Source organism: Dunckerocampus dactyliophorus, chromosome 18, assembly GCF_027744805.1.
Source record: "Dunckerocampus dactyliophorus isolate RoL2022-P2 chromosome 18, RoL_Ddac_1.1, whole genome shotgun sequence".
Classification (NCBI taxonomy): Eukaryota; Metazoa; Chordata; class Actinopteri; order Syngnathiformes; family Syngnathidae; genus Dunckerocampus; species Dunckerocampus dactyliophorus.
The window spans coordinates 11,820,104-11,847,916 of record NC_072836.1 but is presented as its reverse complement, the minus strand read 5'-3'; the positions used below and the strand labels follow the sequence as shown (position 1 = coordinate 11,847,916).

The 27,813-nt window shown below is 40.4% G+C and overlaps 1 protein-coding gene and 1 long non-coding RNA gene across 2 annotated transcripts in view; both read right to left on the bottom strand.

Annotated features, from left to right (window-relative positions):
* LOC129171296 (uncharacterized) overlaps positions 1 to 21,635 on the bottom strand; it is a 32,795-nt gene extending 11,160 nt beyond the window's left edge. The window contains exons 1-2 of the long non-coding RNA XR_008566766.1: positions 21,539 to 21,635; positions 21,083 to 21,134 (exon numbers count right to left, since the gene is read on the bottom strand). This is a non-coding gene — a long non-coding RNA (uncharacterized LOC129171296). The remainder of the gene's footprint in view (positions 1 to 21,082; positions 21,135 to 21,538) is intronic.
* Positions 21,636 to 22,901: 1,266 nt separating this feature from the next.
* On the bottom strand, positions 22,902 to 26,014 carry LOC129171176 (peripheral myelin protein 22-like). The gene is made up of 5 exons (XM_054759590.1): positions 25,870 to 26,014; positions 25,247 to 25,336; positions 24,856 to 24,949; positions 24,640 to 24,780; positions 22,902 to 23,787 (listed from the first exon to the last, which is right to left on the bottom strand). The coding sequence occupies exons 2-5, from the start codon at positions 25,322 to 25,324 to the stop codon at positions 23,630 to 23,632; spliced, it is 471 nt and encodes a 156-aa protein (XP_054615565.1). The 5' UTR covers positions 25,325 to 25,336; positions 25,870 to 26,014; the 3' UTR covers positions 22,902 to 23,629.
* Between the last annotated feature and the right edge of the window lie 1,799 nt (positions 26,015 to 27,813).

Sequence of the window (27,813 nt, the reverse complement as noted above, 5' to 3'; positions counted from 1 at the left end):
TTTATCAAGGGTAGGGCGAACCATGCCAGGGTTTGGTCGATGAAGCCACTGCGGTGGTGTATCATGTGCCAGTTGCAATGACATTGACATTGACATTGACATTGACACTGACATTTCTGACAGTTTTGGGGGATTTTACTTTGTAAATACAGTAGAACCTCTAACATCAAACACGTATTATAATATATTTTTTCCATAGAAAATAATGTAAAATAGAAATAATCTGTTCCAAGGTAAAACTATCATAATCTAAAATCCCGTATTAAAAGTTCTAGCTCTCCTTAGCTTCAGGTTACACTTCTTTTCCCAACCAAAAGCTGCCATTTGTTACCATTATTCATATTGTTTGTTATTCATATTGTTCTGGTGCATTTCTGTGTTGTTTTATATGCTTTTGACATTATGCCCGCTCGTTGTGTGCCAGGCTTTTGCTCAAACACTCCAGCAGACAGAGTAAGCCTGTTCACATTTCCAAAAGATGCCCTTTGCTGCGTCAGATTCTTCGGTATCATGTTTGGCACATTTCGAGGACAGTTGTTTTGATAATGTTCCTCAAATAAAGGGATTGGGATTGAATGTGTATTACCGGAGGACAATCTTTCCTCGACCCAGACCGGGAAAAACACAATCCCTAAGGCAGATGGAAATAAACAAAAAGTCAAAAACCCAGAAGATGTTTGACCGTGGAAAAGCATGCCAAGGTGGCAGTAAGTAAATCCACATGTTTTGTAGATATGTTCTACAAATACTAGAATAATAATATGGGTTTTCATGCCAAATGTCAAGATTGCTAAACAGGTACCACTGCCCACTTGTCTTGTGTCTTGCAGTGTCTGCATTGATCTGTCAGTGTCAATCACTGCCAGCCAAACAACATACCTGTTTCGGATTTTTTAAAGCGTGTTATATAAGATGCTCAATGAACTGCTTTGTCAACAAGAAGAGGCAGGTCTGGCTTCCGAAACTGATATAGTGCCAGCCGGCACTGCTTATTCTGTAAATGTTGAAAAACAAGATGCCAAGCGGAAATTCAAACCCGGATCTTCCAGATCTCCTGATTGAGTGGCTAACCACTTTTCCACCGTGCAGCCCCCTTCCCACTGTTGTATCTTTCTTATTATTTATCCTAAAACTATGACATTCCTATGCATCGTCAGTGGAAACACACACAGATGCTTGTTTGATGATGAAAACATGACAAGACATGCCCCAATAATCCAAGCTCAAAAATAGTATTTAGTAGGGGTGTAAAGGTTCACATGGATGTATTGAACCGTTTCGGATCTGCATGTTCGGTTCGGTCCACTTGCGTACCGTTCCGGTTATATTTTATGCTATTTTCTTAATAAAATTTATTACTAGAGTGATCTCAGCGCTTCATGCAGAACTAATGTCCTGGGCGAGTTTCCGCACGGACGCCTGTCAGCGTCAAACACTACTGACTGAGGGGGAAGAATGCTAGTAGCTTGCAGGCGTGACAAATGGCATCATGGCAAATGCAAGCGAGAAGCCTGAGCTGGAAGACCCTCCCATCTCACTACGGTCTCCTGTTTGGGAACACTTTGGCTTCCCTGTTAAAACTGCAAATGGGCAAAGACAGACAAATCCAAAGTTGTGTGTCAACATTGTTCCACGGATATGCTGCAGGAAACATAAGACTTAAAATTGTTTGGCAGTACAATGCTATAGCTATTCATGTAAGAACTTAAGTGATTTTAGTGGCAGTACAATGCTATAGCTATTCATGTAAGAACTCAAGTGATTTTAGTTATTATCAAGAAAACTATGGAAGTTGCTAGATACCAGCTCTTAAGTGAAACTCTTATGAGCTATATTTGTTATCATCATTATATTTTTCCAAACAAATGTACCTTTAGTTGTACCAGGCATTAAAATGGACCAATAAACTAAAAGACACAAAGGTGGTCTAATCATTTTTTCCATGACTGTATATGATTAAAGTTCTTGAACTTAGCTACGAAATACTATCACATCCTCACTTTAGCCAGAAAGTTACGCCAGCACTTTATGAAAACGCTAAAAGTGATGTCGTCAACGAGCTACCACATGTCCGCTATTTCACTTACGACAGATGGTTGGACTTCACGCACAACAGAGAGCTATTTAACTGTAACTGTCCATTACATTTTGCCACAATGTTCAAACAACTGTTTACATACAACTGTTTATTTTAGTATTATTTTTCTATTTTAAAAAACTCAAAGAGTCAAATTTGTTTGAAATATTACCCAAATGGGTCACTTTTATTTATTTTTAAAAAACTCTGTATTTTTTTTTTTTTAAGAAGCATTTTAAGTCATTTTTTTCTTCCTTTTTTGTACTGAAAATTTACCTAACCGAGCACTTAACAAAACAGAACCGAACCGAAACTACCTTTTAGTGTACCGTTAAACCCTTCGTATTTAGTATAGTCAGATTCTGAGAAAATGTCACATTATCACTGACAAATAGGAAAGTAAGCAGCCTAAATTTCTTTTATCCCAGTTCCCCGTGCACACAGTGCCGGGATTGGAACATAGCAATATAATGCACTGGTCAGTTGTGGTGCAGTTTCAGCCTGGGACAAAATGCGTATGACAGCCAGTGAATGTGTTTTTATGTGAATAAACATTTTTTTTTAACTTGACTCGTGTGGATCCACTGTTAGAAATACAAATAAGACACGTAGGAAACCTTAACTTTGATGGATGCAAACGTGCAGAGTTAAGATTATTGTCGCATTAAAACTGAATGCATCGCTGAACATTCTTAATTGCCATAGTGCAAAAAGAAGTTAACCACTGTTCAGATTGAAAGCAATGACAAATTCAGAGACGTTCAACTTTAAAGATTCCCCTGTTGTCCTGATCGGAACATATGACTGAATAAGCATAGAGTAAAAGTGTGGATTTGTGCCTTTGTTTACTTCTTTATGTTTCACTGAGGGTGGTTTTATGGGGCTGTGCTGTTTTTTTACGGTGCCCCTGGTGCTCATGGGGTTGTGTGACTTACAGTCCTGTCACTGCTTAATCAACCTGAGAACAAACTGACCTCTCTGATAAGCAGGGAGCACAATGAATGACCCCATCAATGTTTTACAGCAGTCTGTTCTCTGTATGCTAAATGAGTAATTAGCACATGTACGTAATCAATGTTATTTTAGTTCCCAATGTTGTTATATCACCTGATTTATTTGTGCTTCCTGATTAGGTACACCTATATAATGATGCTGCCATAGTAAAGAATAAATAAAGGATCAGTTTTGATTGATATTAGGTACCTTTTAGACACCTTCTAAAAATGCTGTCATACTTGACTTCACTGGCTAAACAGCATTGCTTGTGTGTGTGTGTGTGTGCAGGTTGAAAGGTTAACTGGCTCATTAGTTGATTCTCTTTATGATACAGGTAATGATCACTATTGTTTGCTGTTGCCATAAAGAATCCAAAGAATTTAATTTGAAGGGCTGCTTTCATGCTAATATTACTTTAAAAGTCCCATTTTATAGTATTTCAGCCTCAGAGGTCCCACAATAGTGTATTTAATAGTCCGTTGCCCAAAAATCTAGCCTTCATGCTAGTTTAGAAGTACTTTCAGTAAGCCCCTACTTTGAAGACGCTGTTTGGAGTGTCAAGTTTTAATGCTAATGTGCTGTGTTGGAGTGTGTGGCTCCAAGAAGCGCTATGGTGCTGTACGTGTGCTGTAACGCTGCACTTGTCCAACATAATAGATGCCATATATGTGACACAACACATCATTCAAGTGCTCATGACACCAAAAAAACAATAACAAAATGAAAGTACTCACCTAACAAAACATGTTTGTCATATTGCTGTGATAGATAAATAAACTATGAAATAGGACTGAAATGAAGGGAACAGTCAAATACACAGACAACTGGAAAATTAAAGACCAGTTCACCCTGCTGTGATTGGCTGGCGACAAGTCCAGGGTGTACCCTGCCTGTCGCCCGAAGTCAGCTGGGATAGGCTCCAGCATACCCCTGCCTCCCTAATGAGGATAAGCAACATAGAAAATGGAAAGATGGACAGTTACCCCTGGAATGAAACGCCATAGAATATAGATGTAGATCTAGTAAAAAAAAAAACAACAACTATTTATGTACTGAAATTGACAGATGGACTGCAAGAAGTGTTGTAAGAAAGACGAGCGACTGCAAGCAATTCAGGAGCCAAGTACAAGCACAGCCATGGACGCACACAAAGAAAGTGACACATTCACAACAACATTCACTAATATTGTGTTGTGAGGCGTATGATGTGTTTTCCGGGTAGTAATAGCTAGAACGCCTAGCTAGCGCGTCAGTTAGGTATTAGCACTGAATTAGCCGTCAACACTAGGCTTGCTACTATGGAGCATATTAGCAGAAGAAATGTGAAGTGACTTACTGTTACCTTGGCACTCTTTTCCACGGTCTAACGTCTTGTGTTTTTTTGACTTGTTATTTCCATCTCCTGGGCAGTAACATTTATCTCATGGAGTTTGTTGATCTGACGAGGTGAATGGTGTCTTTAATAAACAAGCTTACTCCGTCTTCTTGAGTGTTCCAGCAAAAGCCTTCAACACAACATTCGGGCATAATATAAAAAAATAAAGAACAAACAGTATTTTAAATTGTAAATATTTCAATATTCGAGTACACAGCTAACACAGGGGATATGTCTTTCAATGCTATTTTAACTAGACTAAAATGGTGTCACTTTAAGCAGTGGGTGCAGACACAAACGTTAGCGACACTAGCATAGCCGTGTGAGCTACAGTGCTAACATTAGAGTCACATTTTACCAGCAATAGCAAGCTAGGTAAGCCTATTCAGTAAATCAAAACAAAATGATCAAACTTACAGCTGCCATGTCCGACAAATAGTTGGCGGGTGCTATTTTAACACATGTAGCAAAGCCTGCTGTTTTACAAAGATGTCCTCTGTGAAGTGGTGGGCGTAAATATGGGGTGCATGGGATCATCCAGATGGGGCACATCAGAAGCAGGATCATGTCCATGAGGAACGAGGTTTTTCCTTTGTGACATCATGAAAACCCGAAACTTAAAAATGACTTTTTGAGCACCTCTTCTCTCAAAAGTGAAGCAAACAAGTGAGGGAGACAATAGATTTTTCTCAAGTTTGATGCTGATCAACAGACCTTAGGCGTAGGGACGTAAATTTCTCTAATAACATCATTGAAAAGACCATTTGCATAATAAAGGATCTTTATGTCAGTTCTTCATACATCGCCCTTGTAAGGAATTATAGCTGTCGTGATACAAGCAGGAATCGTTAGTACATTCCAGACATGTCGGAGCTGCCGGGTATGCCTCTTTTTGGAGGACAGGGATGTTTTGTGGTGAGGCATCTACAAAGTGTTTTTTCCTGCGTAGCCACAACCGACTTGCGAGTTCAGACTTTTCCAAAACACATTTAGAACGTTTACGGCCCTGTGGCACGTTCTCTCAGGTAGTAAACGACAGGACGTGTGAAGGAGGCCTGTTTGTCTTGAGTCTGCTTTTGACACGGAGTTGTATTTTTGTATCAAAATGTACAATGACAGTTTAGTAAGATAGCATACAAGAAGCATTGATGTTTTAGTAGTATACTGTAAAACTAACTTTTTTTGTTACTTAAAAAAAGCAACTAAATCATGACAAAATATAGCATTTGTTGCTTGCGGCACTCCTGAAGGTGATCAGACTTTTAAAAGAAAGTATCAAGGACCTCATTTATAAAAATGTGTGTGGAAATCTGACTAGAAGTCTCAGTAGGCCAGAAATCCAAAAATATTCAGACCTATAAAAAGTGGGGTACCCACACATTCACGTAATTTGTGGTTTACAGATTCCACCTTGAAGAAAAGTGTGCATACGCAACTCCGCCTCAAGTTACGCCCTTTCCATGCCTCCGCTTCACCATAGAAGCTCAATGCAAAGTGACTCATGAATGTAGCATCCATATTTATATATAGCCTCAATTGCATTGTTATCACGATTGAAAAAGCAGACTTTCACGGAAATAGAGGTGAAAATACAAGAAAAAGTTTCAAATTGGGAAGAGCAGTGGCATAACAAATAAAACAAAGACTGAGTGACAGCATGCCCACTGTCATCGCTGTGAAGGGAGCAGGGCGAACCGAGGAAAAACGCAAAAAAGGCACACATTTCCATCTTTAGTGAGAATTTTTCAAATTTTTTCCTAATTGATACCACATTTAGATGAATATTAGCTCAGCAAAATCTGTTTAATTTAAAGGTGGACGAAAAGACTCAAAACGGTGTTGAAGTTATGTCAGAAATGTATTGTTGTAATTCCAGACGGATATACAGTATATTTAACGTAATGATGTATTTATTATTTTATGAGGAACTAATTTTGTGTGTTAGTTCAAAGCACACGAATGCCATGGTAAATAAATGTTGCTATTGTTCATGTACTTGACATATGCAATGAAAAACTGTCCTATTTTTTGGTAAATTATCCAAAGAAAAGGGAGAAACAGCACTGAGGACATATTAGCACTGTGTCTTGTCAACTTAAATCCTACAGAATTATCAAATTGACAATTGAGGAAAAGGCTTCTTGAGACGTCATCTGTACTTCTGTGAAGAAGGTGTCGGACGTTTCGCTCCTCATCCGAAGAGCTTCGTCAGCGAACTAATAGATGCTAACGAGCCAGTATCAGAGTCGTTCATACCCAATTCAGGGAGCGACACTTCCCTTTTATCGGAGGTGTTAATAGCAGGATAGGATTATACCACTACTCCGCCCAGGCTTAGTGTAAGGAACCAATAGGAGGAGGGTGTTGGCACACCAATTCCGCCCACTCTTACTGTATTTAAGGCCTAAGCTACCAGCACTTATTAGTTCGCTGACGAAGCTCTTCAGATGAGGAGCGAAATGTCCGACACCTTCTTCACAGAAGTACAGATGACGTCTCAAGAAGCCTTTTCCTCGATGGACAACTCCTGTACGACTGAGAGCCTACACAGACTAATTGACAATTGTTATAATAAATATTAATCAAACACATAATATTATCATGATTATAAAATAAAATGATGAAATATTCAAGCGCTGCATTGTGTTTTTAGTGTATCTTTTAGTCCAGATACGATACACTCGTGCGTAATGGCGCTCATGATAAATGATATCCATCAGTGTCATTTAGTGTAAAATATCAACACTTTCCACAAATGTTTTTGAGTCAATAACGGCATGACGTTTTCATGCAATGATGGACAAATCTTTATTGGCTTCCAATGTATGTTTATCTCTAACATAAGATTTCTCTTCACTACTTAAAATGTGCGCCGCCTATGCTAGCTACAAATGTGCCGTACCGGTGTTGTGTTTTTATAGATCACATACTTTGCGTGAAAAACGGTGCACAGAACCTTTCTGCCCTGTTTTGTACATATACAAGCTTTATAGAGGAGGCCCCGGAGCTTTTCCTGGAGTAGGATAGAGTGCATGTAGGTCATATACAGATAAAAGTTAAGCCCTTTTTTTCAGTTAATTAAAAAATATATATAAATGGGACAAAGACGTATTTGAGAACGATTTTCTTTGGGCGTGTGGGGTTCGTGGCACACAAGAGCAGGAGCCTGGTTCTGGTCAAGCATGTTCCTGGTGAACGTTGGACAGAATTTCTAGCCGCAGCCAAGGCGTTGAGGGTGTCCAGTTTGGGGGCCTTAGGATCTCATCCCTGCTATTTGCATATGATGTGGTCCCCATGGCCTCATCTGGCTATGACCCTCAGTGTTTTTCAAGGGCGGTTTGCAGCTGAGTGAAGCTTCTGGGATGAGACTCAACACCTCCAAATCTGAGGAGATAGTTCTTAACCGGAAAAAGGTGGATTGCACCCTTCAGGTTGGGAGTGAGGTCTTACCCCAGGTGGAGGAGTTCAAGTATCTTGAGATCTTCTTCACGAGTAAGGGAAGGCTGGAGTGTGATGACGACAGGCGGATCGGTGCACCATGATGTACCGAACCATCATGGTGGAAAGAAAGCTGAGCCGGAAGGAAAAGCTCGATTTGACTGGTCGATCTAGGTTCCTACTCTTACCTATTGTCATGAGGTTTGGGTAGTGACCGTAATAGTAAGATCGCAGATACAAGCAGCGGAAATGAGTTTCCTTCATGGTGTGGCTGGACTCAACCTAAAAGATAAGGTGAGGAGCTCAGTCATCCGAGATGAGCTCAGAGTAGGTACTCCTTTGCATCGAGAGGAGGTAGTTGAGGTGGCTCGGGCATTTTAGTCTGGATGCCTCCTCCCTGGTGAGGTGTTCCAGGCATGCCTAGCCGGGAGAAGGCGGATGTAGGACACGCTGGTGGGATTATGTCTCGCAGCTGGCCCCCAGTGGAACTGGCAGAGGTGGCCAGAGACCGGGAAGTCTGGGCTTCCCTGCTGAGACTGCTGCCCCAACGACGCGGACCTGGAAAAGGCTAAGAAAATGGACGGATGGATAGCATTTGTATGGCAATTTTAGTGCATCTTATTGTGGAATGTCCGCAATGTATGTGGAATGTTTCACACTTTTTGTTTTGTTTTGTTATAGAATCGCTTTGGGATTTCTACATGTGATGTTGATTTAGCTGAAAAATAGTATAGTATAAAAGTAACAGTGATTTTTTTTGTACATTTTGTACAATTCCTTACTAGAATCAAATGGAAATCTTTACAATAATGATACCCTTATAAGCAGTTTGCTTGTAATCAAAAACAATGAAGGAAGTATTGTGGTCTGATTCCACAATTTAAAAGAATTTAATTCACATGTATAAACGTAAAGGTGGATGAACAAAAAAAGCCCACAGACACTCTTCTCAGGACTCCTCCGTGATTGTTATTTGTGTATTTGTATTGTTATCTCACTGAGGCCTGCAACTTTCCTGACATTTAAAATGATTGTGCATTGTTGTGTTTATTTATAGAGTTCAAGTTAGCTGTTATTATTAGGAAATGGTAGATGGCACTATTGTATTTATTTCTGGCAAGTCTACTGTATGCAGCTGTATGGTGTGACTCTTATTTTGAGCCATTTTGTTTATTTCTAATAGTTATTACCGTTGACTATAATGTTTTACTGTGAGCGGTTTCATTGTAGCCAAAGACTTCACATCACTTCACCCCTAAAACCCTCGTGCCTACTTGAGCGAGCTGTGTCTAATCATTAGCGATGTGGGTCAACAAGTCACGACCGCTCTGTCTTTGCTCCAAAACACGAGGTTAGATCAGTTGAGGAAGAGGTAGTTACATGAGAAGATGTCATCACTGTCAATATTTGCACTACACAGATGTTTTTAGGGGAGTGAAGGGAATTGAGCTCTGGGCGGACATGTCTCTCTCAACGATGTTTAGATGTCTGAACATTTTCAGTGATAGGGTTAACAAGATTTGAACCCCATGTTTATACGTTTGTGCCAGCACCTTGAGAAGGGCTTACATTGTCTAGTCTCACAACGTCAACACCAGTTTAAAGCCTCTGCAGGCCACTTTATTCTATTATCTTTCAACCTTAAATTGTGAAGAGGAAATAAACTCAACAGATAACATAAGGCTAAATTTTGCCCCGGAGTGTACTATAAAAGTGTCCATTAGTCACTAACCGAGTGAGTGTAAACAGACAGTCGGCCATGGAGAGTCACAATAACAACACTTTACTGCTCATTGGGTGGTCCTCGTGTCGTGAGTAGGCCTGTTCATTAAACTAACTAGTCCGCAGCTGTCATATTGTAACAACACTCCTGATATTTCATTCATCTTTAAAAAAGATGATGAACGTAGACAATGTGGACAAAAGTTTTGGAACACAGGGCTATAACACCAACAAGAAGCGCAGCAAAAACCCCTTCCAGACATCTGGGAAGGATGTGGACCTTCAAGCCCTCATTCTGGAAGATGAAAGGGCTATCCCAGTTGGAAGCATAGAATTGTCCAAAATATCTTGCTAAAGATGAAGAATTAAAGTTGAAAGCATACATTTGTCCAACACTTCTTGATAAAGCTGAATAATTCAAACTTAGGGGATCTAAGTTGTCTGTACAAACCCCTGATTGTTTAATTAGGTCATTGTCCCTAAAGTCTATTTGCAATCAGATATGTGGCATTTTTGTCAAGTTGAAGCAACAGTCTCCTCATTTTCCAGCTCTTCATTCCATGTTTACCAAAGGTGTAATTCTAGCTTTCCTCACTCCAGACTTCTACTGTGATCATCAGTCACCAATGAAGGACGTCTAGCCGGGGAAGACAAACAAAAAACACATCTTGGGGCAGTCTTGCTCACAAATTTAGCGGGGAGACCAGGACCACTAACTGGGGATCATCAAGGTTGGAATAACAACTACTTCACCCCCTGATTGAACCACAGCCGCCATCTTTCATTTGATCTAACATTTATTTAACCTGCTGACACACCACTATCGGGTGTCAAATTAAAGTATAACCATTGACAGAGGGACTAGATACTCAACAAACATAATCTAAAAAGATAATAATGCTTAGAAAATGTTAGACAAGCATCATATGTCCTCAAATAGTAGTCTCCGCTCTAAGAGATGCCATGCCCCAATAATGTAAACAGCCCTCCTCAAATATTATTTTTACATTCAAATTTAACATTAGAGTACAGAGTTAGAGTTACAGAGTCCATTAAAAAAATAGCAAGTGGTACCACTAGGTGGCTTTACTATGACATCTTAGACCACCATGTGCACAGTAAGAACATATTACAGTACGTGGCCACACCCACCGCTTGCAGAGCAGACATGGCATCTACAAAACTGAGGTTTACATTGGAGGTAAAAGAGAAAATCCAGCAAGGAGCATTCTGGAGCAAACTTTTAGCCGTTCAGTATTGACCAACATATTTTCTACAAAAATTCTTATACAGTTGTCCTTTGCCACATTGCGGTTCAAATTTCGTGACTTCACTCCACCCTGGTTTTTCAAAACTATATTAATAAATCGCGTTCTTTTGTGCTTTAATACAGGATATTATTAGTCAAAAAATATGCATGTTTAAGCAAATTGTACATATTTTTATATTAAATTACACATTTTTGAGCATAAAAATTGCTAAATGAACTAAAATACAAATAAAAGATATTGAAAAATATAAGGCATTGAAAGACACCGTGAAATGTAGCATTATACACTGTTCACTAGGTGTCAGTGATGTCAATTGTTGGTGTTGTAATGTTTATATTCTAAATTGTAATGTTCATGAACGCACCTTGCTGATAATGTTATTTGTGTTGTTGGTGTGGGACAGAGAGCGAGGAGGAGACAAGTGTGCGAGCCGAACTGCGTTCTTTGTTGGAATTGAGCACACCTATTGGCGTCAAGGTTGGCAATAAAACTTTAAAAGAACGTCATACTCTGTGTGACTCAGTAGGAATGCTACATTAGATTAGCCACCACAAGATTTCCAGTTCAATTCAGTTTGATTTATAGAGCACCAAATCACAACAGAAGGCACTTTATACATGAGGGTGGTTTATGATCACGTTCCTCATAAATGAAAAGAGAAACCAACTGAACCCCGCATGAGCAAGCACTTGGCGACGAAGGCAAGGAAAATCTCCCTCTGGGGAAGAAACCAGGCTCTGGGGGGCAACGGTCTGTCTCAACCGGTTGGGACAGGATAGTCATCCATGAAAGCAGACGTATTATCTTTGTGTTTCAGGCAAAACAAGATAGTCACACACATCAACTTTGACTTTGGAAAAGAGCAATCGACATGTTTGCCTCTTTCTGATATCTTCAGAAGCAAACCACTGCAGAGATGTGTGCGTAGAGATTGAGATTTATCCACTTGTACTTGTGCGAAGGAAAATGCGTACATTTCTGCACAACTCTTACCATACGTACGCACCAAACAAACCTAGTGGTAGAACAGTGAAACTACAAACATCTATGGCTGTGCCTGTCCAGTGCAGGCCATATCATCTTGCTACTTGCGTCACAACTTGACATCAAACAAGGCACCGCCGCTCCCCCCAGAGCAGACGAGCCGATGCCAAACCTGCCCCTAAAATGTATTTATTTGTTATTTCTTATGTGTTTATTGGTGATGCACATGTAGCAGTCTTTGCCAGTGACTCGTTGATTTGCAGTAGCGTGTTTGCGATGTTTGTCATTTGATTGTTTATACTTCTTGACCTCAATTTTGGTGTCTGAGAAATTCCTCTTCGTCGCCCTCTTTGGTATGATTTTGGGGAGGGAAAAAGTTAATTCATGCATGATTAAAGGGATTGTTACCAAGAGGCAGAAATTAAAAATGTGTTGTTGGTTTTTTTCAATCTTTTTTCATCGATTACGGTAATCGGAAAAAGAATCAACCGAATAATCTGTTATTAAAATAATCGTTAGTTGCAGACCTACTGTAAACGTGAGGTTTGAGTTTACTTTTAACTAGAGAGAGGGTGTCTGCCCCCGCCGGTTGAGTCAGGGAGATGGTTCTATAACAGAGAGGAGCCTGATAACTAAAGGTTCTACCTGCCATTCTACTTCTAAGAATTGTAGGAGTCGCAAGTCGGTGTAAATTCTGGGAGAAGGTAAGAAACAAAAAGAAACAACAAGAAGGAACTCATGTGTGAGTCTATATTATGTCTATTGGGTATATTGGGTAATATGAGTGTAAAAGGTGACTAGGGGTGCTATTTCATATCTAGATGGCTGTTATAGTGTCAAACTGTATTTATAAGGTGGTAAATAGGGTTTCTACGCTCTCACTATGGAAATATTCCATTTATAAATAAGGAATCCTACGTCGCCAAAATTCATGACTGCATTCCATTATATGTAATCAACACCTTACAACTAATAAACGTCTGATATTCTCTGAAGTTGAGTAAATAAATGCCCCACCTCAAATAGTTATCTCACTTTTCTCCTTCTGAAAAAAATAGCAAGTGGCATCAGTATTTGGCTTTACTATTTCATCTGATACAAACATCATTTATGACAACACGCACGGCTTGCAGCGTAGACATGGATTGATTGACAGACTTGACAGAGGAGCACATGGATCAATAAAGAAGCCATTACATTTTGGTGAGGATCCGGATAAAGGGGCTAATACAGGAATGTATTGTTACAGTTTGAGTCACTACAGCATCAAAGGAACTGTCAGTCTGTTTCTCATCTTCAATGAAACAGGAAGTAGCCGGCAAACTACGGTAACTAACAGATGGACAAACAAACAAATCTTTTCAGTCAACATTAGGGATGTCCCGATTCGATATTGATATCAGTCCGGTATCATCCAAAAAAACAATATCAAATTAGTATATCTTCCTGCATCTAAAATCCCCAATATTGGCACTCTGATTCAAGCAGTCCATTCCAGCCCTGCACTCGCACTTTTATCCAGCAGCAGCACTTCTATTCATCATGAAGAACCCATGTGATCACAACAGTGTGTGCTGGCTTGAACTAGCGCGTTTAGCAAAGAGTGTGAGTGATGTCAGCTCTGTTGTTCGTTAAAGTCCAAAAAAGACGTTGCAGCTGAGTGCAAGACTTGTCATGCACAAGCTACCCATGGTGGCACAGAACCGGCAAATTTTAATTTGACTAGGTCTGTCACGATAATAAATTTTGCTGGTCGATGATTGTGCTATAAATTGTCGACGATAATCGATAATTTCAACCTTTTTTAGACAATATTATCATTAAGTTGATCATTCAATGATCACTGTGTCATGTCACATTTGAGCCACTAGGTGGTACTCACGTGTAGTGTATCTGCGTGAGGCACAGACAATGCCTAGTATAGCACTAACGAACCGCGGGGTATCACCACTTCACATACCCTGGGTATCACAAGCTCGTACTGCCCGGCACTATGCATTCACTTCGCCAATCAACCGCCCCCGTAAGCGCCAACCGCCGGGACACCCCACGGCACATTCACGCTGGAACTGTGGCAAGAGCTTAGAAACTATCGCTTTTGTGCTTTCATTCATATTAACGTTTGCTTGCTAACTGCTAGCTAGCACTCAGTGTATTCAATCACTATGTAACTAGTCCCCACCTCCACGTATTGAATAGCTGACAGGAGGCTCACTCTTTCCCTTAATTTGACTATACAACCAATGCGCTCGGACACAAGCAGAGTGAACCTCCCAAAAGAAAATCACATTATGCAGTACATTTTAGCGATCAAATGTGTCTTATTTATTATGTCTTGTGTAAAACTAAGACAGTAACAACATAGAATTAAAAGCACAAAATGTATACAGACCCACCATCCACCAGTACGAGCCTGTAGTTTGTTTTCCAGGTCTGTTTGATGTGTGTGGTAAAAGTTACTGTGCTAGCATGAATTAACTTGAGGTTGTGCACCAACAAATATACACATTAGCACTCAATAACATCATCAAAACTTACTTTTATGCATTCCCACAGTGTCAGCATTTGAGACCAAATATGAGGTGAAAAAAAAATACAGTATAGTAGTCTATCTGTGCAGCGTGGGAGAAAGTTAACACACACAGACTGGTGCGTTCAAGGACCGTCAAACAACCGTCGCAATAAACAACATATATATAAAAACTATGGGATGTGTAACTGTATTTTTTTTAATGAAATAATGGCCCATATTTACAAAATTTATATGCATTTACTTAAAATTCAATGTAGTTATTTATAAAAAAAATTTTTTGTTGTTTTTTTTTTAATCATTGCCCCTGAAAGTTTCCCATGGCCCGGTTCTGCCCCGCCCACGGACCAGTACCGGACCGCGACCCGGTGGTAGGGGGCCCTTGGCCTAAAACTTGTGCACAGTAGCAAATACTATAAAAAGGCATTTGTCCAAATAAAGGCCTACTGTCTAGTGCATTGCTGCTAATAAACACCTGGTACTCTGTAATTTTCAGTCATTTTGTTACGCTTGCATTGTTGATGACCATAAAGGCGGTGTGACTATGTTCATGTGACTACCAGTGCTGCCGCTACTCACACCGCTACAGAAATGCTTGTTGGCCATCAAGCCTCCATGTGACACACACATACACACAGAAACAAGGAGGGATGCACCATATTGACGGACCAAATGCTCGCAGCGCAAACATTCTATTGCGATATTTTGTAATCATGAGGACGCAATGTGCACACATTAAAATAGCATTCTGTCAATAAATTTGCCATTTAGCTGTAAATAAGTAATGTGCTAATGTGTAAAACTGAGCATTACTCGAGCAGTTGTAATTATAGAAGTGCATCCCTAAGTGAGCATTGAATGCAGGAATATGGAACTTGTAGATTTCTGTGCATGGCGGTGGTCTAAGGTACACACTAGTAGCCAGATTTAACAGGGGGCGCGGGGGGGCAGTTGCCACGGGTCAAAGGTGCATTCAGGTTCCACATGTGCAACTTTGCCCAGATCCTGTCGACACTGCGGTCAAAGCGGGCAGCCGGCCGCGCTCTAATGTGTATTAGCAAAACAAAAAGGGGAGGAGAGGGGCAGGCAGGAGATGGCCTTTGATTTCTCCACAGATTTATAGGCGTGATGAAATCAACTCTGAATAAACGGGGGCCCTGCCCACTTTCTCTGTCAACAACATCTGAAGGCTGCCGGGTTAGTTCCGCGAGGCAGACAGACTCTTAAAAAAAAAAAAGAAAAGCGAGCAACAAATCTGAAGAGAAGAAGAGAAGCAGAGGGCGTGAGGCTTCTCTGAAGTCCTCACATGTCCCATTCAGGGGAGGCATCAGCTGGCTGTGGTCCATTGTGCACAGTGTCTCACCATCACCAGTGTAACCAATTGAACCTACATCTGAAAAACTACAGCTTTATCTTATTGTCTGTTGTGCTCTTGTTTTTAAAGTTGAGCTGCAATGTTTTAAATAGAACAAGAGACAGCTCCACTCATCTGTGATCCATTACAAAACCAAGCAGCAACTTAGATCAACACAATTTTGTAGTTATTTTTCTTGGGCATTGCCCAACCACTTGTTGTTAAGCAGAATTCATGGAGTCCAATAAAAAAAAAGACATGTCAGCAAACAAGGAAGGGCTGATGGTGGGACAACAGAATGACTGGAAGGATGGTACAAGCTTATTTATCATACACGTTTTTTCACAATTGACAATCGCTGCCCAGTAGTTTATATAAAACACATACATCCAAATACCCCTACGTCTGTGGTTCTCAATTACAGTCATCACTTGCTTATTGCTTAACTGGTTCCAGACCCGTGATAAGTGAATTTCCACAACATTGGGTTCTGTCAGGCTCTGCGGTGACACCTGCTGGCCTCTTGCTTGCTTAGGTTTCTGTATTTGTGCGGTACTGCTTGGTGGTACTCCTTACTGCTTCTGTTTTGTGTCTCTCTCAGACGCTGGTTCACCTGAGTTGGGCGGAGCTATGGGAGGAACACAGCTGCATTCATCTATTCATCTTCTTATTCCACCCAGCTGCGGCAGGATGGCTGGGATTATTCCTCCACTGGAACGCTTCGTCTTACCTCGCCTTTCGAGACTCCTGTTTAGCGTCTCTGCTTGTGCCACACGTTTTTTGTAACCTTTGTTCGCCTCCTGTCATATTTGTTGCTCATCCAAAGTAGTCCGCCTGACTTCCAGGTAGTTTTTCGTTACTCTTTTTGCTCACTAGTTTGTCCCTCTTTTTCGCAGTGCAGCTAGGACTGTATAGTGCACCGTTGCCTTCAGTTTGTATTTTTGTGTTCTTACATTACACATTAAAACATTATTCCTACCTGGAGTTGCGTCGCTCTTGCATCTTGGGATCCACCTGCTCTACTCCACTCTCCAAGTGTGACAGGTTCAATATTAATACATTTAATTTTCGTAGTTAGAACAAAGAAAACCTGTTTATGTACTTCTAAATACAATCCTTACCATTATTAGAGCCATGTGGACCTGAAATAACACCCCTGTAGTTACCTTACATAGTCCTACTATTCTTTGTTTGTAATGCACAGGCTACGGAATCACTCCAGGGACAAAAGAGATGGTCATGGCTTTAACCATTAGCAAGCTAACAAGCTAAATAGTTAGCCTCCAATTTATTTATATGTATTCTAAACTTCCTCCAAGGGTTTAAAACGGAGTGAGGAAGGACAAAGAAGCCAAAAACTTACCACTTGTACACAAAATGGGAGGAAACCTTCTTTTCACTCTATCATGCCATCGCTGACGGCAAGCGCGTAGTTTTCACGGGGAGTACGGGGGTCATGACCCCCGCAAATATCAGATCCAGCCAATATAACCCTCCGAATATAACCACATCATTCCGATTTAATAAAAATATACATTATCTTGCATTAATATCCTGCTGATTTTGTTTATATCATTGCCAGCAAAACAGTAGCATGTTTAGTCATCTGGTAATGTAACTCCCCCCCCCCGAAAACTTGGTATTACCCAACCCGCTTTCTGTACCTAATGTTCACTATTAGTGTCATGTGCCTTGTTTGCCATGGATGAAGACAGCAGAACTGCGGAAAAATGAAAAGACTACTTTTTCCATTGTTGCTCGACACCTAAACCCAATTACAAAAAAAAAAAAATCCCGACCAAAAAGAGGTAAATACCCGTATTGTTAAGTTAGGTGATGATTTGTGACTGGCGTTGGCAAGCTAGTTGTTCGATTGCCAGTGTCCTGTGAAGCCAGAGGGTGTCAGGGATGTACTGTAAAGGACTTATGTCAGTTTTGCTGACTTTGCTCCGATGCACAGTGTTGGGTAGTAGCGTTGCTAGTTTAAGTACATTTGAGTGATCGTAACGTCGCTGTTTTCCACATCAACTATCTTGTCAGTAGTGAAGGTATTTTACTGATCAAATAACGTGATAGCCTACACAGAAGCGACATATAACCAGGCATCCCTAAATTTTAAATGCTGCAGAGTTTCTGCTGCGGTCGGAGCTGTAACCAACCTCCTTCAAGTGACATGACGTACCAGCCCTGACTCCTGCTGCAGCAGGGCGGCTGGGGAGCACGCAGCGGGTGACGTGACAGAGAAGGGGAGAGAAGTGTAGCGCGACTTCATGTTGTGAATCTTGACAAGCTTTGGGAAATACCTGAATGTATTTCCTTAAATTCTGCTTTGACATTACTTGTCATTTTTAGTCAGCCTGTTACCATTTGAACATTAACTAAGCTTTTTTTTAAATAAGGTTCAAGAATGTGATTGCCGAACAGATGACCAAAGAGAAGGAAATGACCGAGGAGGCACAGCCTAATCACAGTAAAAGTATCACAGTGTATTTCTAATACAGGCATGCCAAATTACCCTGACTCCTTTCAAAAAAGTAAATGATTCAATAATATAAATAAACAGGCAGAGATTTTAACCCCCCAATGGTAGACCCAAAGTTACGCCCCTGGCTGGCGGCCTCCACTGACTGACATGCTGTGTGGCGGTAAGCTAATATCATATCTTAATAATGGAACATTACTGACGCCTAGTGGCCAGAATAGTACATACACCTTATGTCTTTCAATGTTTTTGACTAACAATACGCCATAGTCAACCACAAAACAGCAATCATTCATTAATTAACTAATTTTTGAAAAAACGCAGTAGAGCGAGGGAGCGATAATCGAACTATATTGCGAGGGACGACTGTATTTTCGCTTTTGCCCCTCCAAGAGGACAGAAATGTTTTCACATCAATGATCCCTACAATGATTCAATGATGTCATACATTTATGTTTTACACATGTAGGAAAGTTCAAATGTTACTTAAAACATGTTAAGCAGGTGTTATGATGGCAACAGTTTGACTCTGGAACAGATTATTTCCGTTATCATTATGTCCTCATAGGGGAAAATGATTGTAAACATTGTTTGAATGCTTTGTGTTCAACCCGAGAGATTCCAGTGAGGTTTTGTGAAACTGATGCATCATCTTCATCCTCCTTTGCCCCCATTGTGCACATCCTGCAATAAACACTAAGTGCCCCCCGGTGACCCTCCCAGTGATAAATAACTCTTGAGGTTAACTACGTTTGAAATGAAGCTGTGAGGCCATTATAGACCTCAGGAGTTTTCTTGGCATGCTCAATATGTTATATGCAAGCTGTGGACGCTCTTCTTCACGTACGTCCACACTAGAGAGGTGATGCAAGAAGCAAAGAGCATACTGTAGGTTTTAATGTGTGTGTGCACGTGTTGTGTAGCAGGCCCCATGTGGTCTTGTGTCAAATGCATGGCTGTGTGCACTGGGAGCAAGGAATGTGTGCACAGATGGCGTTGGCTCCTCTGTGTGCGGATGGTGAATGTAGCTCACAGTGTTTATCTTACATATCATTTTAGAGCTGGGAAGATGCCCACCATCTGAAGATGCCCTGATATCTGTCACGTTTCTGGCTGCCACAGCTTTTATTTACAGTATTCGTCACATTCGCTTGTGTCTAGTTTTGGACACAGCTGAAATTCTGTGAAACTTTGTTTCAGACGCAAAAAGTGCAACACATCTAAAGTGCTTTTGATCACAGGCAGAATCCTCTTTCAATAATCCACCATGGTGCCAACTTCTGAGCACAAGCATGAGAAGATTAGTGTCATGTTACTTCACTATTGTGCGCTTCCAACAGGATGCGTGTGTGTGTGTGTGTGTTGGGGGGGGGGGGGGGGGGGGTGACAGCTTTAGCATCGGAGGAAAAAAAAAAAAGAGTAGGACATTTCTACAACATGTCTTACATAACATCCTATTGATTACATATTTGAATTTATTGGGATGGGGGTTAATCCCAGTGTACAAAGGTGCGTTGCTGTCTCCCTCTAGTGGCAATGACTCTTCATTACGTGAAAACGAGAACGTGTCCAAACTTGTGCAAAATAAAAACCTATCTAATCTCTTTATTAAACTTGCTAAAACATATCCTACGTGGGTGAAAATACTTAGCAATAGAATATGATTAAATTAAATGAAGCAGTAGTGGAGAAAACAGCTAAATTACTGTTTTGTTATCATTGGGTTCCAAAAAAAGCACATGAATGCTCTACTAATGGCTATGAATTTATTTTTGCCAAAATTTAACATCAAATTAAATGAAGTTCTTTGACTGATTTAAATGCAGTGCATGACGTCAAGTAACTGGTGGCTCCACAAACCCAGGCTTTGTGCTCAAGATGCAACTCAACAAAACCTAACATCCGCAATCAGACTGAATTGGTCCCGCGACGGTGGTTATCGACTTACTTTGTCAAGTCAGGTTTTCGCCTTTGAGCTAAGTGCGCGTTCACATGAAAGGCGGCGTTTTACGTCATATTATTCTGCTTCCGCTGAAAAGTGAAGCGATACCACGCAGCGTATTTTACAAAAAGAACGGGTTATGACTGCTAAAAGCAACACTGTTGCCACCAATACAGCGAGGGAGGACTGCTGGCATGCCAGCATGCAGCGTGTGAATGCGCACGTTAACGGTGATTACTATAAAAACCATACCCTAATAGTCTTTTCATTTATCAACGCTCAACATTGCACAACTTTCACATATTAACACTTATCCAATGAAAAAATAAATACATTGGTGCAACAACTTTCATTTTTGACGCTATAGTTTCATGAAATATATTAATTTGCTGTATCACGTTGTGACCACTAGATTTGTTTTGCGTGTGAGGTGTTTTGTGGCAACTTTTTAAATTGTTTTCCTTTTTGTAATCAAACAAGGGTTTTATTACAGTCGATTGATGCCTCAGAGTGTTTATTCCTTCAGCAAATATTGTAGTATAAGACGACTAACGGGCTACATCTGCTCACATCAATTATTAATATTTCATATTGCATTTTATTTCTGCTGCTCGCTTTAGCATATCTCGCGTATTCCCTCTGCTGAAAATCATCTCGCTTATAAATGGATAATATCATCAGGGAATGCTCTTTTGTTCTCAATAAATACTGACACCAGATCCAAATTAGTTGAAACAGTGAAACCGTGGCACTTTCATAGGCCATTTTAAGAAGAAAGCCTGGACATAACCTGGTCCCGACCAGGCTATGAGCTTAGCCTAAGTTACCATGGTGATAGAGCTGTCTGGCTTTCCACTCAACACAGCTCGCTAACCCACTAAACTGGCTTTGCAGAATACCCCCTTAGTTACCTGTCTGTGTCCAACAGATCAAGCAGCTTCTCTGGAATCCAAAGATCGGTGTCTAAAAAACAGTAAAAAAAAATGTGTTTGTCAATTTCACAAAGTGAAACCTAGGGGGTATACAGCGAAAGTGGCTCCACAAACCCAGGCTTTATGCTCGAGATGCAGCTCGACAAAATCTAACATCAATCAGACTTGATTGGTCCCGCGATGGTGGTTATCATCTTACTTTGTCAAGTCCGGATTATGACTGCTGAAAGCGACACTGTCACCACCAATACCAGGAGGGAAGACTCCAGCGTGTGAAAATGCAAGTTAACAGTGATTATTATAAAAACTATACCCTACTATTCTTTTCATTTACAACATCATTTTTTCATTTTCATTAACATCCAGACGATTTTTATCCAACCGTTGCTCTTTAAGACATTCTCAGAGAAAGGTCTTCCAAAGTGATAAACTTACTAGTTGGCATTTGTGGCTTTTTCTTGTGTTTGTTGACACCTGTTGTTTTTGCTATGATAGCAAACTAGCCATATGAAGCTAGCTCTCGGCTCACCTGTATTCTTCTTTTTGTTTATGGCGAGTCGCAACGAATGTTTTAAGTGTGTTGCGCCACCTACTGTACCGGAGTGTGTATCCTTATGGCGATTACTTCACCGATCTGTATTATATATCTGGATAGCTCATTGGCGGTGACTTGTGAAGGCAAACGGCCGCCATATTGCTACTCTCAAGAAACACTTCTCGGGCAAGCTTTTGCATTCGTGGTGAAATTATTTTTATTAATTCGGATTGGACACAAATTTCGACTTAAGATGCCTGCATGTGCAGCTATTAACTTCACAAATCGCCAGTTCAAAGGCTGTGGACGAACATTTCACCTGTAAGTATGATTGAAATGTAGATTTATGATTGATAATTTCGATCGTGTAAAATTCCTCTGATTAAATGTACGTCCAGAATTGATACGTTTATATAGCTCTATAATAGCTAAGAGGAAATTTACGTACTTTTTTGTTATATCATGATATATGTATTTTATTTAAGGGACGAAGGTTGCGTTACTTGAAGGAATGAGAGAATCTCAGTGCTTCCATGATGCTTACCAGGCATTGTATACAGTGCAGTTAGCAAGCCAGTTTGCATACAATTCATTCATTTGGATGAACAACAATTTTTTTTTTTTTTTTGCTGCTGTGGATTTTTTCTCCCTTAATAATAAAAAAAATCATTTAAAAACTGCATTTTGTGTTCAGTTGTGTTGTCACTGACTAATATTTACATTTGTTTGATGATCTGAAACATTTATGTGGGACAAACATGCACAAAAATAAGAAATCAGCAAACACTTTTTCACACCACTGTATACTCTTTTTTAGCTTTTAAAAATATATATAAATCTCAAAGGGACTGACATAAACACACAAAGATAAGTAAATTAGACAAAAACAGTGAGCTGGCATTGTTCAACTACAAAACTGAACTATTAATGCTGCACTTCAGCCAATAAGGAACTTACATATACTACTTATAATGGAAGCTTAGTTTCTTTAAGTGGCTTATTGGCAGGGTGGGTAATGGCGGTGGTTTGAATCCAGGGTAAATGGTGACATTTTTTTTTTTTTAACAATACTGGCCCTCACGGTGTTTGCTAAGCTGGTCAAGTCCCGCACTGAAGGCTTTGGTACCAAATGCACTGCCCGCCACTGCAAATGTATTGCTGCATCTCACGTATGTTGTCGTTTTACTGGACACCTACACGTAGCGGTAGATTGTCACTACTGCAAGGTCCAATCGTAGGGGCACAGACACATTACCCGTACTATTTTATCCAAGTGTTTTTTTCTTTTATTATTGTCAAGGGAAGGTTTATTTTGAAACAATATTTGAAACTTCGTGCTTGTACAAAGCAAATTCATCAAAGGACACAACACACAAAGTAGATATACACAAACAGCAAAGAGGGTATACAATTTTTTAAAGCACCATTTTATCAAAACTAGGATACAAAATGCAACATTTTTTTTATTTTGAATATCAAGTAATATAATTCAGCAAACATAATGAAGACACTTCATGATTCAATAGTTTTGTCAATTCCTTCAGGAAGTTAAGGCACATTATGAAACAAAAAACAGCAACAAAAAAAGGCGTAATATCTGGCTGATGAAGCGACAATTCTTTGGCACAGCTGCATGTTGTGTGGGAGACACACACTCTTAATAATGAGGGAGACAATGTTAACACAACACTATGTACAACATGTAATGTAAAAATGCTATAAATATGTCTAAAAACCACAGACGCTATGTACATCTTGAGGGTCTTTGCTCGTCACGCTGCAGGGTGTATATTTGCGTGGCAACAACAAGTTCGACGTGTCAGCTCAACAACTCAAAATGTGTGTGTGTGTGTGTGTTTTACGATGATCAGGGACACGTGCACGCTTGTTGTGTGGTAGTGATGATGTCAGTCTGTGTTGGTCTGTGGGCAGTAGGCACAGTGCGACGCCTCTTCTTCCTCCTCCTCCTCCTTCCCCCAGGCTCTTCATTCTCATTCCTTCTTCCTCAGCACAATGTAGATGAGGCCACTGATGAGGCAGAGCGGGAACGCTACCCAGGCCAGGACGTAGGCGTAGCCAAACTCTAAGCCGGGGACGTTGTCCGCCCTCATCACCGTATAGATGATGGCCCCGCACATCACAAACAGACCTGGGAGGAACATATTTATTGATGATTTCACCAAATGCAAGCCCCCTAACGAAATTATTCCTAATCACGTTTTATAAAATAAAAAATAAAACATGGATTATTGATTATTACTGCCAGGCGATGCACCGCAGATGCACCAAACCACATGAAACATGCAGGGTAACATCACCACACTCGCAATAGATTTATTTCATGTTTCTGCAAGTTGCAAGCAATTGCAACAGTTGGATATATTTGTAATATTTATGTTCATATTTATGGATATTATTAAATTTTTTCATGTGAACATGTGGTAGTAGCCCAAATATTATTAATGGTGTATTTATTTTATGAATAAACAGCAATTCTATTTTATTAAATGGTTAATCATTCTGTCATAATATTTATTGAGCTGATGTTATATATTTTTAGATATTTAATTTAGGAATGTATTTCCATTTATCATTGTTATTAAAGGTGGTCATTATTAGCTATTTCAGCGTGTGTCATTGTGCCCACTATTCTGTATATATTTTATATTTTATTATACACGCTGTGTATAATAACTGGCCTGTTTTGGCACACTTTTGGCTTAGTATGGTGGCCTTTAAGGTTGAAAAAGAGGCATTTTAGTAAAGCCATCAATTATATTAACTTACACTGATAAATATACATGCCTGTCAGACATTAACAATATATGATGATGACCACAGTATGGAGGACAACCACAGTGATGACCCTACCCTCCCTCCAAGAGGAGGCTCCACCTCTTTCTCAACCGAATTTGATTGATTTTTTTAATTAGAAGGTTTCCAAACTACAAAGTGTCAAAGTTGGGGTTACTGGTCCATTCCTGGGTGTGAGCATACTCACTGGCCAAGATCTGGAAGATGGCCGTGAAGAAGAAGCGTCCGCCCTTCACCAGTCTGAACAGCTGGAATACGAAAGCGATGAGGGAGAAGAAGCAGAAGAGCACGGCCAGGATCATGAGGGCTTGCACTGCCTGGATCCAGTCTATTGGCAATGATGTGACACACATTATAGGAGAATACGCACATACTAAAACATACAACAGCATCCTTGACAAACCTTCATTGCTGGCTGGGCTGCACTGGTAGCCTCCATTGCTGGTCAGGCAGTTGTACCACAGATCTGTGCTTGTGTCGCCACCTACAGACCAGGCCTGGTAAACACAACAACACAACTGTTTTAATACACTCACGGTGCATTATTAATACATGTTTATTTATTTTTGTTGTTGGGCTAAATCTGACTTCCATCTATTGAAGTAAGAGCAGCAGCTGGGCTTTAGGTCACCAAGCACACGAGTGCTAACCACGAGTTCACTGTTGTACTTTTTGAGGATTATTTCGATCAGCAAAGTAAAGTAGCACCACAACATCCAACTATCAGCTCCCAGTTTTTTCACAATCTAACACGAATGGAAAAGGCAGAGAAATAATGTAAAAAAAAAACTTACGCTGGCTGCTGTTGACACAATGAGAAGGATGAGGATGATGAGGTGCAGGAGGAGCACTCCAAGCAAGATGAGCAGCATTTTCAAGTATTTCTATGAGGAAAAACACACACAAAAAGAGAAGCGTGTGACACAATAAAAAAAATAAGAAATGCACTTTCAAGCCGTTGACGCTAGAGGGCAACATTTCCTCACTTCTCGCAGAGACCGCAATGTTTACCACAATGAGAAAGTCTCCTGTTACAAACCAACGTAAAAAAAAGAGAGAGCGCGCGAGACAATCAGCGACTACATATCAAGTTTAAAGTATTGCAGAAAATTTCTAATTCAAAGATCGGTGCAGGGAAATGTACTATAAACCACCTAGAAAGCCTAAAAGTTTTGGAAAAGGCGGTATGTCGCCCACCAAAAAGAGAAAGCCTGCATGAACTGAAAGTGACTACTTCGTTTGTTCAAACGTTTTTATACACAACAAAGCACGCTCAATTCGCAGTTTATAGATCAAGATCTCCAAAATGTTCGCGTTAAAGTCCAGAAGGGGGAAATTCCTGCTTGCATGACGAGACGTTAAAAGGCTTATTAAAAACACAAGAGAAGAAAGAGGGAAAAAAGTAGTCCAAACTTACAAAAAGTCAAAAGTTGGTTTTCCGTAGAGAGCAAGAGAGGGGGGAAAAGTTGAGAAAATGATTGTGCTCCTCTCGACTCGCCTTCCTCTGTCGCTACTATTCCAGATGTGGCTCTCACACCCCAGTCTGACTTTTTCTGGGTCGGAGAACACCGCCCTGCAGGGCCGTGCACGTCATCATGGACCCACTCCACTCACCCCCCTCCCTTTTTTAAACTCCTCTTCCCGCCCGAGCCTGTCATCTGGATTGCCCTTCAGTGTTTCTGCTTGTACTTCTATTAAAAACACATTTTTTAAATGACTCCACTTGAAAATTCCAATGTTATCTTGCAGTGTGCTTTATCAGTCTCACCTTGTTATGAAGACTCACTGGTCTCTCACTGGAGATTTTAAGAATTTTGAAGATTTTACAAGCGAAAGCAAAAGCTCTTAAACACAAACACACGTCAATAGCGACACACTTATTTCATTCTCATTGTAAGATGATTTGAAAGGGAATCCTCTGTCACACTATGTACAGTATTTCACTAGCGAATAGTATTATGATACCTCATTTGCAACCATAACGATATAGTAAATCAACAGGGTTCTTGCTTAGACAATCCACTGATGGTGTCAGGCTATGCAGAGGTGACTCCTTGGCCTTGATCAAACACACATGTCCAGGAGGCAGGCTGGCCCGCCCTGTGGCGGCCCCGTGGAATGCCCAGAATGCCTTGTGCTTACTCCCAAAGAGGAGGCAGAGACTCCGCCAAGAGGGAGGTTTAACACGGTACAATGTTTTGGTCATGCTCCACTGATGGAGCAGCCTGGAAGGGCAAATGACGTCGGTGCCCTGCCCTCTTGCTGCATTCCTGCGCGACAAGCGGCCAAAACTAAAAACATGAAGCTTAAAAACGCGTAGCTAAAAGTCATTTTTGGAGCTACTCCAGTCGTGGCTCATCGGGTGGATTCCTGCAGTGTGTGTTTGTAAACAGAGGAGGAACATGGACAGCTTCCCAGACTTACTATGGTGGGATGCTGGGTCGAAACGTTGGCTGCACCGTGTCCTGACACAGCTGGAGGGGGCACGCAATATGATGTAAGACTTGTTGTTCCGCACCAATGCAATACTTCTGGCATACACTCTATGTGCAGTACTTAATATTGTAATTATATTTTTATTCTATTTATTTGATCTGGATCAAGTTCACCAATAAGGCTCCTTTCCTTATGAAGGGCAGAATCAGAATGATCACTGTTATTAAGTGTCCTAATTTGCTCAGAATCGAAAGTGAGAATTTTTCATTAGAAGGCGTAGTTGTACATAATGATGCCGTTAATGTACCAGTAAATGATTTCTTACTCCTTTACGCTAGATTCACAACATCATTTGCAGCTATTGTTATTTGGGGTTTGATTACAGTATGGAGTTCTTTTCAAAGCCACTCAGTGACAACACAATGGTTCCACAGCAAACAGGCCTGGAAGTAACTCAAATCGCAGTCATTGTGCAGCTGAAATCCGAAGCCGGCACGCCTTAACTTATCGTGGGCTTCATTGGGGGAAAATCAGACGAGCTGTTTGTGCCAGTTGGAGAAACTAGTAAATAGTACTATCTCTTTCCTGCTTGTGGTGCTTGTGTAAAAATTGCTTTGCAGTCATCCATGCTTTTTTGATAAAGTATTGCATTTTCATGGTAAATATTGCACTTTTCTGATAATATACCCTTTTTGCAGGGTTTTCCTGGAAAATTCTTGGTAACACATGCATTCCATGATACAATCCAGAAGTTCTGTGTCACATACTGAGACAAAATGTCATGTTTTCATGGCAAAACAGGGCACTTTTGTGGCAAATCTGGCATTTTCCAGGCAAAAAAAACATTTTTTTTGCAAATATTACAATTTTTCTGTAAAAAAAAGAAGCAAAATACAGAATTGTTTTGGACATCTTCCTAGCACCC

Bases quoted from the DNA above. Each gene is read 5' to 3' on its own strand.
- LOC129171176 (XM_054759590.1), bottom strand. From the start codon at position 25,324: ATGCTGCTCATCTTGCTTGGAGTGCTCCTCCTGCACCTCATCATCCTC. The intron at 24,950-25,246 runs GTAAGTTTTTTT...TGTGTTTACCAG, and splicing joins TTGTGTCAACAGCAGCCAGC to GCCTGGTCTGTAGGTGGCGA. The intron at 24,781-24,855 runs GTTTGTCAAGGA...CATTGCCAATAG, and splicing joins CAGCCCAGCCAGCAATGAAG to ACTGGATCCAGGCAGTGCAA.